Below are 19,008 nucleotides of genomic sequence, written 5' to 3'. Positions count from 1 at the left end.
TCCCTCATGCATTGTTGTGTGTAGGATAACGGGACACAGTGATGGAGGGTGGAGGGTGTGGGATTTATAATATTTCCGAGAATGAGGCAGACGGGTGCATCACAGGACACAGAATTCATAAACAAGGGAAGCAAAGAAAGAGAAGAAATAAAATGGCGGTCCACTGCAGTCCATTCACTAGAGGCTGTTTGCAGCCTTGTCCTGTGTGTCCTGACATTCTGCCAGAGTATGAGACTCACATGGAGGGAGTTAGGATACAGGGAGCATAGGAGAGGGCTGATGGGAAGAGCAAACGGGCATAAATATTAATAATGACCAGAGAGAAACTGAGAAGCACAGTTTAGACAGGGATCAATGAGCAGATGAGTGAATAGTTTTTGTTAATTATTTGGGTTCAACATGCATGCAGGATGACAGGGTGAGACTTGGCACCAGCTCAGGGTGAATGCCATCAGTACCAGTTGCACCGCTGGTCACAGGGAGTCAAGTGACATGCAGATCTCTAGGATTACAAATGTTTATTAAAGGGCTGCACATGCTAGAGAAGGCGGCACACTGGTATCTGCAGAAGAAGAGGAAGAGCTCTGTTGCTGCATGCCCTTGTAAATAATAGAGGTTCTTCTTCTTCAGGATTTTACAGATTTTGTCTGAAAGTTCTGCACAAATCAATGGCTTGGGGCTGGTTACACAAAATACCTTAAGTTAAGATGTTCTAGTTAAGGTTTCCTCAAAATCAAATCGGTTGCACAACACCCCCTGAAGTCTTCCCCTTAAGGTTTCCCTGAAATGTTAACTTAAGTGTTGATGTTTTTCTCCTTGTCTTGAACTTAAATTAAAGGAATCCCTGGAACATTGCACAAAAGACCTTAGCAACATAAGCAAGGTAAAAAAAACAACAACAAAACCTTAAGGTACCTCTGACTCTATCTTAACTGCAACATGACCGAGTTTATGGTGATAAATTAAAAAAAAAACAAAAAACCTAAGACATATAGATTTGACTGGATACATTTTCAGTACAATTTCCTTCTACAATTGTTTTCTGTTTCCTGGGACCAAATTTACTTTGTACTTTGTGCTTCTATGATTGCTTTCCTCCAGAAGTAAAATCTTTTCCTCCTCTGATCAATATGGTTTTCTTGTCTTCTTTTCTTCTGCCATTATTTCATTATCTAACTATAAGCCATCTTTGGGAGAAAGTAGCAGACGTCACAAGTGAAATCTCTTTGAACGCTCTAAATGAGTTAACATTTTTCCTTAACTAAGGAAACCCTTTAATGGATTCTGTGCAACTGTGTAACTCCCTCAGCTAAGGAGAAATTAAGCCTTAAGTGTCATACATAAGGAGAAAACTTAAGGTGTTTTATGCAACTGGTCCCTGGTCCTAAATCAGATTTGAATACTGATTACATACTGACATTAAGCCTGGAATAGCGCCTAATCTGCATCACATGAGGTGATCTCCCAACCAAAATCTATCCTTGAGTATCAAACACTCTCCCCATGTAGACATGACAGTAAAACATTTGTAGTTTATTCTTCCTCAAGCCTTTGATCAGCTTCAACTAAAAAGAGGCAGGATATAAACCTTAAGTGCCATGACAACATGTTTAATGTTCAACAGCTTCAGTGAGACCTTGGTCAATTGTTAACAGACTTGAAGAGAGATCTCTGGCCTTGGTTTTTATGCCACCGCACAGGCGATACCCGTGGCTGGAGGCATAATGTTTTCAGTTTGTCTGTTCGTCACAATCTTGTGAACACGATATCTCAAGACTGCCTGGAGGGTATTTCTTTAAATGTGGCACATACATCCACTTAGACTGATCAGTGTAACGTCAGAAAACATGTTCTTGGCCATGACTCAAGAACTCGTGCTAATTATGACAAAACTTCACACAAACGTCTAATAGGGTATAATGATGAGCTGATGACATTTTATATCCAAAAGGTCAAAGGTCACCTTTACTGTAACACCATTATATTCTGCATAAACCACTTTTCTGGCCGTTATTCAACATCATAACTCAGGAACAGAAGGAGAGACAACTGGTCAGATACTGAATTAGTGACACTGATCTTGAGACTGTGCCTATTGTATAGATCTTCCGTGCTGCCAGGGAAAGATGTGTGTGAAGCGTCCATGTTTTCACAGACATGGATGTGAACTGTAAGAGGAACTTGACTGTTGCATGGAGGCATAAAACCGTGGGACAGTAATTCTAGTTTTTTTTTTTTTTCTTTGTTTGTTATTTCTTCCTAAGAAGAGCTATCAGTTCAGTTCATCAATTCACCACGTATGAAAACATGGAAACATGTTGTTTCCTAACTGTTGACCTATGATGCTGCCATTAACCTTGGTAAAACTTGAATAACTAGGCTGCAACTGAAGAAAAAACTAAACCTGTAATTTGCATATCTGGCAGACACAGAGCAGCAATAACACTATTTTGGAGTCCTGTTTTGGGCCAGCTGACAAAATTCAAGTCCACTATTTACTCTCCTTTTAGCTCTATTTTGGTATCCACCAACTTATGAGGGAAATACCTGGCTCTTATTTAGCTGCTCAACATGATCTCATCCCACGTCATATTTTGATGTTTGCTCAGAAGCCTCTGCTGTCACTATAATGACACCGGGCAGCCTTTAGCATTGTTTCTTGATGCAAGGAGTTGGCGGACCTGAAGCAGAAAGGGTCAGCAGATAGGTTTAGGCAAAACTACTTGGTAAGGATTAAAATAAGTTCGTGGTTGGCATCCAACTCACGTGACAAAATGCTTCAACAATGATGTTTAGTATCACATGAGACACAAACATCAGTCTCCTGGGTCAAAGTCCTACGCTTGTTGGACCCATGCACCTCCACTTCTGCACTTAAAGTGAACTTTTGTGCTCTTACATCTAGATCCGTTGCTCAGAAGGTCTAATAATGACCCAGATAGGTTTACATTGGAGTTGGTTGACAGCACAGTGTGTCTCAAATAGACACTATAGTGATGCCAGGGACGTTGCCTAAGTGGTGTATTTTGTTGCCCTGGGAGTCAAGTTTTGGGCCATAAAACCAAAACAATGAGCTGAAACATGTTAAAATACTTACAGTAGCAGGGCTGATGGAAACGGCAAAGTCAGGTGATTATTTTCTGTGTGTCTGACACTACAAGTGAAACCTTCACATTATGGTCAGTGACGAAATCACTTGTTTATATAAAAATACTGATTGGTGCAGCTTTAAGGCACTTCATCCATGCTTCTGACCTGCACTGAACTACAGACTGTTTCATCTATTTGGTGTTACACACACACACACACACACACACACACACACACACACACACACACACACAGGCATGCTCGCACATTCACATGCACACGCCATGGTCAGTTGGTGACACAATAATTACAATAGTTGTGGTAATGTGGGGTTATGTGATATGTTGACGTGCTTGTCATGTTGTATAGTCATCATACTGTCATATGTGCTCTAGTTAGTTGGTCTTAACACTCCTGTGACACCTTTTCATCCAGACAACATGATGCATGTGTCATACACGCATGAACGGCACTTGAACCCTCCTCTAAAGCACTGTAGGGACCTTTTTATACCGCGGGTCTGGTTAAGTGCTGCCATTGTTAAGGTTTTAAGAGAATTAACAGAAGGACAAAGGAGGTGGAGGACAAAAGGGGAACTTATTTTAGGTTGTAACGAAGGTGGTGTAGGATTACAGCAGCCTTGTGTAAACTGATATACAGTACAGCAACTGGATTATAAAATGGCTAATCATATTGCACATTAGGTGAGAACGGGGTAAGTTGAGCCAGTGGGTAAAACCAAAGACACTCTCTAACAAAAGATAACTCATTACAAGCTGTGCTAGTGGTATGAAGTCATATACACTTCCTGTCTCCGAAGTGGGCGCTGTCGTCTCTCCACTGTATACCCCCATCTCATTTGGAAGTGTTGTGAATGGATGTGGATGGATGAAATCAGAAGCAAAACAATACAGTACAATTTTAATGTTTGTTCCTTATTTTAGTGCTCATTTTTATCTGCTGGTTTAATGCCTGATATCACCTGAGAGTAAAATCATGGCAGTTGTTGCCAGATCTTGCGAGACTGTGATGTTGAAACAGAGCCATGTCTCTGACAAAGTTAATTTTCTCCTGATTTGTTTGTCTGAAAAAATGCCATCTCTGCGTCAGAATGTTTGGAAGGGTTGGAGCTTGTGAAAAATGGGACCAATATTTCCTTTAGTGACTACAGAGTGAAGGAAATGATCATAATCTGTACTCATGTTCACTTTTCTCATAAGTATGAATGGACACAGGGGTGCTGCTAATCTCCTAAAGGAGCAGGGCAGTGCCAAAACCCGTGTGACACAGATACAGGAAAAGAATCTAAAGTGGGCCGTCTCGGTTCATCAACAGTCTCTCGTAAAACATAGTTTAGTTAACATTACGCAACCTATCTTAATTAATATAGATACATTTTGGACATTATACATGTTAATTTATGTCAATGAAGCTACAGATAGGATGGAAAAAATGACAAGGAACTACAGAAAAAGACAAACAGAGGCTCAGCTTCCCCAGATGATCTTAAGAGAGCAGCAAGGCAACTGTCAAAAGAGGAGGTCTATCCGGTCTGTGGCAAAGGACCACAAGGTAGACAGAGTGACACTAAACAGGTATATCAACAAAACAAGTTATGCCAGACTAGCACAAGCGCATCAGATTTTTGATGATAACATAGAGTCTGAACTAGCCAGCCACATCAAGAAACCTGCAGGCCAGTGTCATGGACTATCCCCCTTAAAATGCAGAGAACTTGTTTTTGAGTTGGCAGGCAGGAATGGCATTTCTATTACCCCATCTCCATGCTCATTTTACCCCTATTTTGGACTAGCTTTTTTGATGGGTCATTGTTCTAAAACCATAATAGTAAGATAACTCATTTTAATTCCAATGGGTACACAGCAATCTGAGGAATATATAATAACTATTGAAAACAAATACTTTTATTTTGCAGCAAAGAGTGACTCATGTTACTCTGCCCTCCCCTACACATTAGAAATTAGTCATTTATAATGGTAGACAGTGTGACCCTTTTTATGTCTTGCACTATGTGTTTTCATTTGCGTTCTTGCATCTATGTGTCTAGAGTCACATGTTTCCCAGGCACGCTCAAGTGAAATTTTTATTGTTCAATATCACATAAAGTATCAAAACAGGGTTAAAATACCCAGAAAACCCTAAAACTGAATAAACCTCAGCAGAGGAAATTTGAAGAGATCCCCTCCCCTCCCTATCTCTGGATATCTGGAGCAGCTATAGGAGATTTAGGTGGTTAAAAAGGCAAAGTCATGCATCCAGGCTCCTAATAATAAGACAGCCATAAGCGAAATATAACCCTTGATGAAATTTAAGACCTTTCAGGCTCTCTGGCTTTTCCCCCAAAGCTAATAAATGAAAGCATCAGTGTCTATGTTGCTTTTCATTAAAAACCTCGAAGAACCAAAATCCTCTGATCCTAGGCATTAAGTGTCACTTGTAGTTGCATAATGGATCTTATCAAATTACTCTGCAGCATAAGTTGCTTACTCTACCACTTTACTGCACGCACACACACACACACACACACATATATATATATATATAAACACACACACACACACACACACACACACACATATATATATATATATATATATATATATATATATAAACGTGAATGTAACAGTTAGGGTTTGAGGAGAAATAGTTATAGAGAAATATACTACAATGAAAAAGAGGCTCGTCCACTGCTGCCAATTGTGCACACTGTTCACCACTGAGCTAAACTCATCGCTTCCCATGTCACTTAATATAATATACAGGCGTGAATTTGGGTACATGTTTGTCTGTGGGTGTGACCATGTTATTTTATGTGTTCATTATTTATATAAGAGCAATTGTCCTGTCTCGGTATGGTGTCTGAGTAATAACTCACTTCTGTTACCTTGCCTAAGATAAACAGACAGCATGCTGCAGTAAAGTTATCTTCAAGTAATAATCCACCACCCTCTGTGGTTTGTTTGCCGCTCTGTCGTTGATATGGTACAACAGTGATTCATGGAGCTTTTACGTTTAAAAACAGCTGTCAAGGAGGTTTGGGAAAATCCTCTATCACACGGTGATGATTCATTTTATGTTGCCTGCAGAGGAAATGGGTAGTTAGCATGAGAGGCTATAGCTGCCGAACAAATAAGAGCGCCACCCAGAGACACTCAAACCTTATTAGCAGAAAAACAAGGCAAAAACACAACAGCATAATTAGACAGAGGAAGGCAAGTGTGCTGAAAAGAAACAAGGACGTGTCTGACTAAACACGGACTTTGCTGTCTCCTTTTTCTCTGTATTATCAGGTGAAGTATATTTCTTACAATTTTATGTGTGCATTGTGCATAACTTTGGTTTTTAAAGTCAGGAAAACAAGACTGTTAGATGTGAAGCGACTTGGTCAAATGGCACCAGACATTAACTTGACTTTAAACTGAAGAACAGAGGCGATTGTGAGAATTTGCATCTCTGTACAAAACCATGAATCCAAAGTGAAGAAAGGAAATTTCATTGAAGAACAGTGAACCAAAGTAATTGCTCCCTCATGCCAAACATTACACACGTGTACGGACAAAGATGAAGCTTTTTGTCCGTACTTTAATTTGGTATGTGTTTTTGCACACTTGTTGAAAGCTTATGGGTAACAAGCAAATGGAGCAGTACCATCAGATATCATGGGGGCAGTGTGGCGTAGTTCAAGCGAGACATGACTGTAGGACAAAAACATGGTGGAATGGGATGAAAAGGTAAAATAGTGAAAAGAATTACTTGTCCACATGTTGCGATGTATTTAATGGCTTCTCAGACCACCACTGTATGCAATGTTGCCTTAGTTAAAAGGTACGTTATTACAACGTCCTCAACTATCGCCAAGTTTGTAGTTGTCAGAAACGTTTGCCTCTGCTCTCCAGTGCCATCTAGTGGATGTATCTATGACAACATAAAGGATGCATGGAAGCATGTTGGCAGTGACTGTCACAGTGTTTGAAATGAACAGATAGACTAGAATTTCATTATTGTCCACAAATCCCAATGTCAACAATGTGTTCGTCCACTTCTCTAAAGTTAACAACTTTCCCAGGGGTCTTTGGCCCAAAGCCTGTTTGATTTAACTGCAACCAAGTCTCAATCCTAAATCATCAAAATCTGGCACTTGGGCAGTAACATGCGGCGTCAGTTACTGGCGAAGCTGTCCTTTAACATCTGCATAATACGCAGCTGGCCGCCGTCATAGTTTAGGCGCTTGGTGGTGTCAGGGGGAAATGCAGCGGGGCATAAACAAAAATAAAGGCAGGGAAAATCTGAGTAGGGAGGGTGGGATTGGTGGTGGATGGGTCCAACAAACACCAACTTTCACTCGGGAGAACACTGTTTGTGTCCTATGAGATTCCAAAGCCAAACCATGTGCTTTTGTTGCCTAAACCCAACCATCTGTGTTAGCTGTTGGAGGAAAAAAACGTCAATTTGGGTTGTTGTACTGACGTAGTGCTTTTATTTTGAAAGAGACTGTATGTAAGTGGTAACTTACCTGTGATAACAGAAGTGTATTTTGAAAGAAGACAATGCATGTAACAGGCAGAACTTGACACAGCATCCCAGAATGTCAATAACCAAGGCACCCAGGGTACCTTTTACGTCGTATCTGGAAATGGAAGGCCCATGACCAAACGTCGATATGTGAAGAGGCCGGAGTGAGAATGTGTTGGTAAATGATGTAAATTTTTAAAAATGGATCACAAATATATATATTGTCACTTAAAAAAGAAAAAAAGAAAAATAGGGACAAGGGAATTTGTTTGGGACTACTTTCAGCAGCGGATTAACGCACATTTAGTGCTCCAGTAAATATTTGGGGCAGCAGCACTGCGTATGAGCTGCTGAGACAAGATAAACTACAGCATGTATGTTAATGGTAATGAGGGAACATATCACCCACTGCAACAATGTGGCTCCTTAATGTGTTTTTAATAGTTTTGGGATGACAGTGGAGCTCTGGGGCACAGAAGAATAAACTAATAAAACTTAAACAGGCATTGCTTGTTTGAAGGATCAGTTTGTTATTGATTTGGTCTTTTCACTATTCTTTGTACAAACAGTAATGTTGCCCTTCCACAGTGCATATAATGATATGGCATTCCTCGCTGGAACCATACGTCTAATTTTAGCTGTGAGAGCAAACAGAAAAGGCCACTGCTGACCTGACTGCACTTACACACAACTGGGAAGTTATACTGAATGAGACATGAGTAGAACAGAAAGAGGAAGAGTTTATGATTATATAAATGACTGTGTTGAGTGTTTTATGAATGTATGTTGATTGTAAACTCCTTTATAAATCACTTGACAGCCTTCTCTTTAAATCTGTGTGTACACACTTGTTACTAAGCGTACCTGCATGAGTATGATTACACTTGTGGATATATCAGTATGCATAAGTGTGTGTCATTGAATTAGTAGTGCACTCTGTAGTTCTTTGGCAAAATGGGCCTGGATTCAAATACTGAGTGGTGGAAAGGAGCAGTGTGTACTTTATGAGGCAGGAGTGTACACAGAGAGGGGAGATAAAAAAAAGGTGTGATACGAGCTGAGACTAAGTGGCAGATAGGCGTGGATGGGAGGATTAGACTGTAAACTAATGCAGGTAATCAGCTGCAGATAGCTGATTATCTAAAGTTGAGGTAATCACATTTAGATTCCTCTGAAATCCACTGACTGTGCAGATGTTATCATCAAGATGTGAGTTATTAGGTTGGGAGGTTAAAACTTTTGCCTGCTGCGTATACATGTTCCTAACAATTCAGAATGAAGCCTCTTTTTCTACAGAAGTTATCCTTTATCTAGTTTTCCCTACAGAACACTTTCTGACTCTTCTAATTGCATTTTGTAATCTTATGTAGTTTACTTTGTAATACTGTTGATAAGAGGAAGGGAGAGAGGGTAGGAAAATGGAGTTGAATGTTAGGAGGACAAAAAGGCTGAGATTAATGGAAAATGGAAACAGCAACAAAAGAGTATATAGTATGGCGAGGAAAGAAAGATACAGATAATAAGAAAGCTCTGAAAAGCCTAAGCATGGCCAGAAATATGTGAGAGCCATAGTAAAGACGGCTTGAGCTGAATTCTTCATGACATGAAGAGTTAAAAAGCCAAACAAATGAGGCTAAGTCCCGCCCCCGGACACAAACTGGCCAATCATTATGTGGCATCAGGCCGGCTCAGACCAGGGTCCGACAACCACACAGCTGTGCTCCATTGACTCTAATGCAGTCATGTCAGATTTCCTTCATTTGCAGCCTAGTTTTGTGGATTTGGAGCTAAATGTTGTGCCTGGGGCACATTGTGTATTAATGATACTCGTTACCTGGAGAGGTTAGAAAAAGATATACGTTTCTTCCCTGTTCCAAAACCAAAATCAAACCCTGAAATCCCTGCATGTCCAGCGTCTGATGTCCAGGTGCAGGCAGCGGTACGGGAGTGAAGCCAAACACCGTTCATCTGCACACACTGTGATGCCACACAGCTGGTTCAATATCAGCAAAGTTTCCCTTTATATTCATTGCCTTGTGTGTCGATCAGCAGTGATGTGATGGTTCACTTTTACACTGTGATCTGTAGCCTATAGTTGGGCTTTAGCTTCTAACTATCTTCGTCTTTTTAACCTGTTGTTGCTGCTGAGTCAGTTTGACATCCTGGATATATCCTTCAAACACAGACTGTAGACCCCTCTATCTGCTTCTCTCTGGAATCACTGGTTCATTTTTCCAAAAATATGCTAATTCTTTTCAGGGAGTGCATTTAGTTACAGTGTGGGCTTCATGCTTACTCTGACAGCTTGTTGGACCATCACAAAGGAGCAGAACTTAGCGAAAGGTCAATTGCTAAATGAAGCCAAACAATACATGTCAGACTTTCTCCCTTTAACTAAGGTGAGAAAATACTAGCTTAATTTCACCAAAGTGACACCAGCACCAACACAGCAAGGGTGGAATTTCTTTCACCAGCTGGTACTGACATGACAAACAGAGACTCGGTACATGAGGACTATCCACGTCTTTAAAAAACCTGTCACATATTGGATCCAGAACACAATGGAATACACAAAGGAACAAAACACAGAATAAATTATGTTTAGAAAGCAATCAAAGAAAGTAAAAAACGGCCTTGTGTAAACGCGCAGTGCACACAGTTTTGCCTTGTAGGGACAGTCATGTCAAAACGCTGCTACATCAAACCCAAATACCAACACTTGAAAGTGAGTTTTTCTTTTCCAGCAAATATAATCAAAGTCTGCACCACATTTAAAACACCACAAAACACTGTAAGCAAGACGTGTAAAGTTCTTGTTCCCAAAGCACATAGAACATGTTGAAAGGTACAGAGAATGACATTTCCATTTGATTCATATCACAACATGACTTTTTAGAGTTAATCTCTTATTTATGGCGCGTTTGCCATTTTGGTTTGAACTTTGTTGTTTCTTCATAAACACTGGACACGTGTTTCTGCCCTGAACATTAACAGTTACTGCAAGATGGAGCTGAATATGTGGTGGTACACATCTGCAGAAAGTCACACACACACACACACACACACATTCAGACACACATCATACCGACAACTATAAGGAGATTTCACATACAAGTGTCATGATGACTTGTTTTTCTATTACACTGAAAGAACATGGAGGATTGAAAAAGGGGATTGAACTGGGGATGAAAGTGGGAAGAGGGAGAGTGTGTGTGTGTGTGTGTGTGTGTGTGTGTGTGTGTGTGTGTGTGTGTGTGTTTGTCTGTGTGCGTGTTGGGGGATAGAGCAGTTACTCAGCAGCAGTTGTGAAGGTCATTTTCTCCAACTGACTTGCAATTGGGTCAAACATTTTGTGTGAGTTAGTGTCTGTGTGTGTGTGTGTCTGTGTGTGTGTGTCTGTGTGTGTCTGTGTGTGAATGTCCTGTAATAGAAAGAGCTGCAAAGAGAGGTGACGTTGGTCGACTGGCATCTGTTTGTTTGGGAGACACTTGAGAAGCTGTGAAGTGACAGGGAAGGCTGCTTGGCACCACTCAGGCGCACGTGTGTGTCTGTGTCTGGTTTGTGTGTGTATGTTGGCAGAGAGCAGAGGGAGTTTGTAACTGTACCATAGACTGTATAAAGATGGACGATGCTTCTCCACTTCCTCCCACTGTACGAAAATGAAGCCAAAATATCCCAGATATGGCCGGTTGGCGCAGTAGCGATCTCTGCCAGCATCGAGTTCCCGCCCAAACACCCGAATCACCAAACGTAAGCAGCGGAATTGATAGTGAGCACAATGATTGGCACACACAGCTGTCAGTCATGACCTTAACCCCCCTCTTTTTTAACACCAAATAACCACTTATTTGTGTTCATTATTATAACCAATCTTGTCAGACATACAGTTGGTTCGGATTGAGGTCGGAACATGTTCTCACCACAAACAAACTGCACCAGAGACCACGTCTTCAAGAAGGTCTCGGTCCGGTTGTTTTGGTGCATGTGATTGCTGTGTTCATACCTGCCTGAACGAACCACACTTAGGGGGCAAACAAACTTGAGTTCAATTGAACCAAACCAAACAGAGCAGCTGTGAAAGCACCCTCAGTTTGGCCCATGTCCCATCTGCTAACATGGAGGGGCGAGGTTTGTGACCTATACTGCAATTGAAATGTTTTGGCTGTACTTTTGGGGAGCTGTCATGTCATCCATCTTTATACAGTCTATGATCCATACATGAAGCACATGTTAACCCATCATCGATTATTCTCTCAGTTTTTAAAACCAGCATGCCATTTTGGGCTCTAGTTGGGCTGTGATGCAATGCAATACAAAAGAAAGACAAGAGCATTATTTCTGTTTTCCAGCCAGAGACAACACTTTTTTTTTTAATATGTCATAAAAAAATTTGGCCCTGATCGTACGCTGGCACACATGGGTGCCCGGCCTTCTCCATAGGTGCTTCAAGCACCCACAAAATCTCCGCCTATGACACTGAATCTCAGTACATGTACCTCCAACCACTAGTACACTAGGATTAGGATTACACCATAACTGCTCTGAATGTTTATTCAAGCTCAGAGGTAAACTGGTACACCTCAGTGTATCTCACGGGAACAATGTGACACCTGTGGGCGTGTGTGTGTGTATGCGTGAATGTGTGAGTGGGAGAACAAGGGGAGGGGGTTGAAGGAGAGTGAGTAGTGTTTGTGTGCCTCAGTGTGAATAGATACAAGTGTCTACCCCCCCCCCCCCCCCCCCCTTGATGACGCACAATAGGACCCAAGTGAAATGGCCAAGTTGCTCTTAAGTGTGTGTGGGAGGGAGGGAGAGTGAGTGTGTGTATGTACGTACATGCATGTATATGTTTTTTACAATCGATCTCTGGAGGACGTTTGATAGTCCAGTTGTTTGTTTGCCTCCACACAAGAGTTTGGAAAATCCTCAGGTGGCTTTGAGCGAGGGCGCCATGATTGCAGATCGTGTCAATCAAAAATCACAAACTGCAAGTTTTGGAAGCAAATTCCACAAAGGGCAGCAAGCAAAAATCTAACAAGCCTTTTTTCGGGCGGGTGTCAAGGGGATACAGCCTTGGGGGTCCTCTGGGCAGATCTTTTGGCAGCTGTCTGGTTGCTATGGCGTTGATCACACACAGGAAGAGCAATGCACACAAGGAGAGAAATTAGACCTTCCCTTCAATTGTTGTTTGTTGCGGTTGTTTCCCCAGCTTAATCTATACCCTGGCTGCCATCTAAATCCTCTCATCTACACAGATGTCTTTGTCTCTTGTCTTGAATGATGCATTTCTCTAATTATCCCCAGTACAAGGAGTCGGAGACACTCCATTTCAGCTCTCGACTAGCATTAACCCCTCCACTGTTGTCACTACTGTCACCCAGACAAGCTGCACCAGATGTGCTACGTGATTCACTGTGAATGTTTCTGCTGCTTCAGGCTTTTATGTTGCTTGTATAGTTTTATGTCTGTGTCCTTGTCTGTCTACGGAGTTTTATACTCGCTGCCACGTGAGAATGTCATAATTCATAATTCACATGGCTATCTTTACCTTGGATTGAAAGATGATGTTTTATGTTGGGGATATTTTATGGTTCACTGAAATATAGAAACCCTTTCAAACATGAACTCTTTTAGAGAAATGAGGAAATCAATGCAGAGAAGAAGCTGTTTAATAAGATGGATGAAAGGTAACGGTACGTTACTGTAATAAATGAAAAAAGCATTTTTGTTTAAAAGAAAACAGAGTGACTATATCTATTTAAAACTATAAAAGGGTATATGTGTTTCTGATACCAGTGCTTAAAGTAGGGCTTTGACATTTTGGGAAATATTCTCAATCACTTTCTTACTGCAAGCTAGATGACTCGACGTTGCCACTCTCATGTCTGTCTGTGAAGTGTGAAGCTGCAGCCAGAAGACTGTTAGCTTAATATTAAGACTGGAATAAATGGAAAACAGCTTGCCCCGTCAAAAGATGAATAGCCCCACCAACAGGTGCCTCTCAACCTCACTGATTATATCTTGTTTTTTAATCTAAAACCCACAATGTAACTAGATACCAGGCATCCAGTGGAGGCTCCCACTTCCAGTTTTTATCATTGGAGCAAACCATTCCCTGGCTGTGACTTTATATTCAACAGCACAGACATGACACTGGTATCAATCCTCTCATTTCAAGGCTTTGCGCACAAAGTATGTTTGTCAGTTTTTTTTTTTAGTTTTTATGTCTCTGTACCTGCAGTAGCCATTGCTGGAGGCCATTATGTATTCAGGCTGTCCGCCCAACTATTCGTCCCATTATCATGAACACAATATCTCAAAACCACATTGAGGGAATTTATTAAATTTTGGCACAAATGTACATAAATCTTATTGAAATTTTTTTGTTTTGGTGGTCAGAGGGCAAAGGTCAAGGTCACTGTAACCTCATCTGTTTCATACTTGTGAATGTAATATCTCAAAAACACCTTGAGGGAATTTCTTAAAATTTGGCACAAATGACCTCTTCAAACTGATTGAAATTTTTTTGTCAAAGATTGAGGTCACTGTCACCGTGCATCGGTTTCACGCTTGTGAATGAATCACGAGAAGGCCTTTGAAATTTGGCACAAATGTCCACTTTGACTCAAGGATACACTGATAAAGATTTGGTTGTTAAGGCCAAGGTCACTATGACCTCAAAAATCATGTTTTTGGCCATAACTCAAGAATTTATTTGTGTTGAAAATTCCACACAAATGTCTAATAGGATAAAACGATGAAGTGATGAAGTAATGGCATTTTATATCCAAAAGGTCAAAGGCCAGTTTCATAATTGTGTGCAAAAACATTTTTCTGGCCATCATTCAGCATCATAACTCAGGAACAGAAGGGGGGACACTTATCTTGGGTGCACACCTTCAAACTGGACTGACTGTTCTGTGCTGTCAGGGAGAAGATGTTTGTGAAGCATTCATGTTTTCACAGACATGTACAGTATTTAACTTGTAACTGCAACCTGACTGGTTTACTGAGGCATACAACCGTGAGGTGGTAATTCTAGTTTTAATCAGTCATCTGTTAAAAATGGTCACGCAAAGAAACCTTGCACACGGATATGTTCTGTTGTTCAGTTCGCTGTGAATATTCATGGGAGGAAACGTTTACTTTCTCTGCACCCCACTGGAGTTACCTCCCTGGCTGTCGCCACTCTCTGCCTGCGTCATGCATTTGGCACCACGGCTACCTGAAGGGGCCGAGCTGTCCTCCCTCTCTGTCTCCACACTGTTGCACTCTCTCTCTCTCTCTGTATGTGTGGTCTTCATCCGCTATTACATCCTCTTCTTTGTCACGATCATCCACCTCAATCTTCCTGTCTGATCTGTTGAAAGTAGGCTATCTTGGTTATGAAACGATAATGTGCAGATGTCTGTCTTGCAAGTTATGCCACATCTTCTGTGCTGCTTCTTTGTCATAACAACTCACTAAAGACTTTTGAAAGAAGCGAAGAAATGCTGAAAACTGAACCTGTTCCAAAAACTTTAATGACAAAGAGAGTTAAATGTGATCAACACAACGTGAGGTCATATTTAATTTTTAGAACTGCAAAAGTTTTGGACGAAAAGTATGGACTTGGTTGGCAACAAAGCGAATCCGTGTATTTCCCAGAATATCAAACTATTCCTTTAATGAAAACCATCCAGACTACAGTAATTACACAATGACCAAATGAAAGAGCAAAGGACTTAACAATCCTACAATGAACCAGCTTGGTTCAAGGAAGAAAATGGGTGAAGATATTATGTATAAAATTTTGATAATGCTTACTAATGCTAGGAGAATCAATGCAGCTTGTGAGTCAATTAGCTATCTATTCACTCAGTTGGTTAGTTCACTAACAGAGAGGAGGAGGAACAGGTGGCTCAAAATGAAGCAGAATGCTGTAGATCAATTTAGTCTGGGAAGATGACTACTTTAGTTCTGTTTATTGACCTGTTACTGAAGAGGAAACAGGCTCTAGCTGGAGTTACAGAGAAGCACTAGCTTAGTTGGCTGTAAATTTGTACGAACAACGAGAAGCATGAAGACAGTTTATTAGTGGGAGGAATACAAACGGAGGTTAAGTGGAGAAAATATGTGGCACGACAGGATAATAGCAGGCAACCAACGAAGAAACTGGGTGTAAAAAATGTGTCATGTATTTCCCTGTGTGTCTGTGCGCATGGGAGAGCATGTAAAATTTGTTAAAATTATAATTTTTTCATGTGTTGTCATTTAATCTGTTTTCAATTTGTGAGGTTACATTTCAATTCCAATGTCCTTGGCAACAGCATAGCAGGCAATAGGCTGATAAGCCTGTTTGAATTGAGATTTCACACTGAGGGACTGAGTGTGTGTTTATGTGTGTGTGTGTGTGTGTGTGAGAGAGAGAGAGAGAGAGAGAGAGAGAGAGAGAGAGAGGGTGAGTAGGTGTGCATACATGTGCCTAGAAATGAAATCACAAAATCAAGCACTGATAGAACAAGGTCAGGGAGATTAATATAAAATGATTAACAAGGTAGAAACAAGGACAGGGAGAGATAGGAGGAGGTATACAGTAGAGGAGGAGAAGGCAGTCCTTGTACCAACTGCAGCCTATCAGACGGAGGAGGGCGGGGCTCAGCAGTAAGGAAGGAGGGAGCAGAGCAGCAGCAGACACAGAGGGAGAAGAAACGGAGCATGTTAGAGAAGGAGGGAGAGGTAGGGAGGTAGAGGTAGGTAGACAGAGAGATGCAGTGCCACAGTGTATGTGTCTGCGAGGCTGTCAGTAGCGCAACCCTTCATCCTCTCGTCAGGGACCATGATTTGCTGTGGAGCTGCGATGCACAGATTCACTGCAGAAGCAGGGAATGCAGATAGAAGTTCACCTTGAGCTGGAGTCCAGCCGTGCCACTCTGGACCTCTGGGATTACAAGAAATGCTCATTGATCCCAAGATCAGAGATTTAATCGGACCTGACATCCTGCCAAACCAAAAGTGGCTCCATTATTTTTAACTTTTGGATTACTGACTTAAACCAAAACATCTGACAGAGAGGCTCTCAACTGACAATCCAGGGCCAAATCAAACAGGTACCTGGTTTTGGTGAAAGTTACCAGCTTGCTCCAAGCCAGACAGCATACAGAACCAAGACACCCACAGGTCACGCTGGAGTCCCGCAAAGCCACCACCAAGCAGGTTCTGCATCCCAGGGACCCTGGAGCTGGCCTGACCTTGGACCGTCTGTCACCTGAACCCCTCCTGGCACCGGCAGAGACGTCCAGCATGTCTCAGACCGGAGGACGGTACCACAACAAAAAGGCTGGCATTCGGGCCGCAGTGATCCTGATCGGACTCCTGCACAAGTCTCGCAAAGCCAAGGAGAAGGAGAGGGAGAAAGAGGAGAGTGAAGGGTGGGTGAAGTTTGTCCCATTGTGTCATCTGATGAGGCAGGCATGCTGAGTGGATGTGTACAGCTGAGGGACAAGCAGAGAGTCAGCACTGCAGTGTTGAGCTCAGATTATGAGGAAAACTTTATTAGCTTGCAATGTCTTTGTTATTCCAGGGGAAAGGTGTACTTTGTGCTCTTTACGGTTCAATGAGTTTGCATCTGCAGTTTTATAATAGGCCTTTTTATTAGAGTGCCTGTGTGTGTGTGTGTGTGTGTGTGTGTGTGTGTGTGTGTGTGTGTGTGTGTGTGTGTGTGTGTGTCTTGTGTCAGTGGAAATGACAGACAGGGAAGATATCGAGGATTGTAGGTGAATAGAGGAGTGTTGTGAGTGCTTTTGAAGAGCGAATAAGAGAGGGAGTAAGGACAGCAGCAAGGCTGTGGTGGGGAGAGAACATGGAAAAAGAGAGGATGAAAAGTGTTCAGAAAGAGAGATGGATTGAATGAAAAGAAAAAGATGTAGAGCAAAGGTCACCCACTTACCTATTTATGTATTTCTATGTTTGGTTCTTAACAGTTTCTGCAGTACACACAAGCATCATGGCACTTGTTGATGCCTGCAATGCTGATGAAACAGTTTCATTTGTGTAGCACAGGAGCAGTGTGAACGCAGGTTCGTTGGTTGTTAAACTGGCTAAGAGTTCAATAGGTGAGCTGCAAACTGTAGTAGGGAAGAGAATGCAGTATCAGGATTTACTGCCCACAACCCTGCTGTAAATATGAGATTTTAGCAGGTTTTGAAATAAATTTATTATGAACTGTGAAGGCTACAAAGAAAGCAACTAAACCGTTTTTCTCAGTCTCTTCAGGACCTTTAGGCAGATTTTTTTTTTTTAATGAAAGGAATACCAGATTGTGCCTTCAAGAAGACTTCCGATGCCTTACTTCTTTAGAAACTGCTGCTGCAAATGCACCTGTGAGAGAATTTCCATTGCACGCTCTGTTTTGTCCAGATCACCTTACTGTTAATACTACCTGAGACGAGTGCAGTCAATATGACCCCTGGGAATATCCCACCTGGTAACAAACAAAAGTGTGGGAGGTTGGCAGGGTCGAGACTGCCGGCACTTCCCCCCGCTAAGCCTCCCCCTGGGTGGACCTGTTTTCGGCCAAGCTAACATAAGCAGCCATACACATACAGTTAAAGTGGAATCAGAGCAGAAGGTTGCAGACTGAGTTTGACTATTCAGTGTTATTATGGGGAAGGATATGCACAGTGTGGTGTTGGATAGGTGTATGTGTATGTGTGTGAACATCCGATATGAAGCACTGAACGCACTTTGCTGCTCTGTTCTAATGACCTGGACCAAAATAGGCTACATCGAAATAGACTGTAACTTACTTTGCAAATGCTGATAAGTTTATCTGACCTCTGTGTGTTTGTGTGTCTGTGTGTCTGTGTGTCTGTGTGTGTGTGTAGCGTAAAATTAACCCCTGGAGGTTAGGCTGGATTAGCAACCACGCAAATAGGGCAACTGCCACAGACTCCCTGGGGCCCTTAAATGCTGCAGGTTTAATGTGTGACAGCTTGTTTGTGGTAATTTGATTAATTGTGATTTAGTCCAGATACCAGCACCACTAAAACAGTCGTCAGCTGACATGATAAAGATCTGTAACATTACCTAATTCTGTCTTGTGTGTATTTAATTAAATTAAGTGCCACAGCAATCAGCCAGGTGGTTCTGCAGCATATGATAAGTGATTGGTTCTTGTGGCTCTGGGCAAAATATATATTTAACAGCAACAGGGTACATACACAGTGAGTGCCAAGAGGGGATGATCAATGGGGTCCAGACATGTCATTTTTGCCCCAAGGCCCTCTAGTGGATTAATCCAGCCGTGCTCTGAGGCTGTGATCATCTGTAAATGCAACAACACTGCACTGCCACACAGACACAGCAAAAACATGCACACAAACACACATGTATTTTATACAGGAG

The 19,008-nt window shown here is 41.7% G+C and overlaps 1 protein-coding gene across 7 annotated transcripts in view; it reads left to right on the top strand.

Annotated features, from left to right (window-relative positions):
- rap1gap2a (RAP1 GTPase activating protein 2a) overlaps positions 1–19,008 on the top strand; it is a 118,409-nt gene that overhangs the window by 50,924 nt on the left and 48,477 nt on the right. For 4 of the 7 annotated variants that reach the window (XM_049576097.1, XM_049576096.1, XM_049576094.1 and 1 more), the window contains exon 1: positions 16,314–17,033. The exons of the other annotated variants lie outside the window; for them this stretch is intronic. In XM_049576097.1, coding sequence (XP_049432054.1) covers positions 16,906–17,033 — 128 coding nt within the window. In that variant the 5' untranslated portion in view covers positions 16,314–16,905. Of the gene's footprint in view, positions 1–16,313; positions 17,034–19,008 lie in introns of those variants that run through there. 7 annotated transcript variants of the gene reach the window in all.

This window comes from Epinephelus fuscoguttatus, linkage group LG5 (genome assembly GCF_011397635.1).
Source record: "Epinephelus fuscoguttatus linkage group LG5, E.fuscoguttatus.final_Chr_v1".
Lineage (NCBI taxonomy): Eukaryota > Metazoa > Chordata > Actinopteri > Perciformes > Serranidae > Epinephelus > Epinephelus fuscoguttatus.
This window is presented reverse-complemented; position numbering and strand designations above follow the sequence as displayed.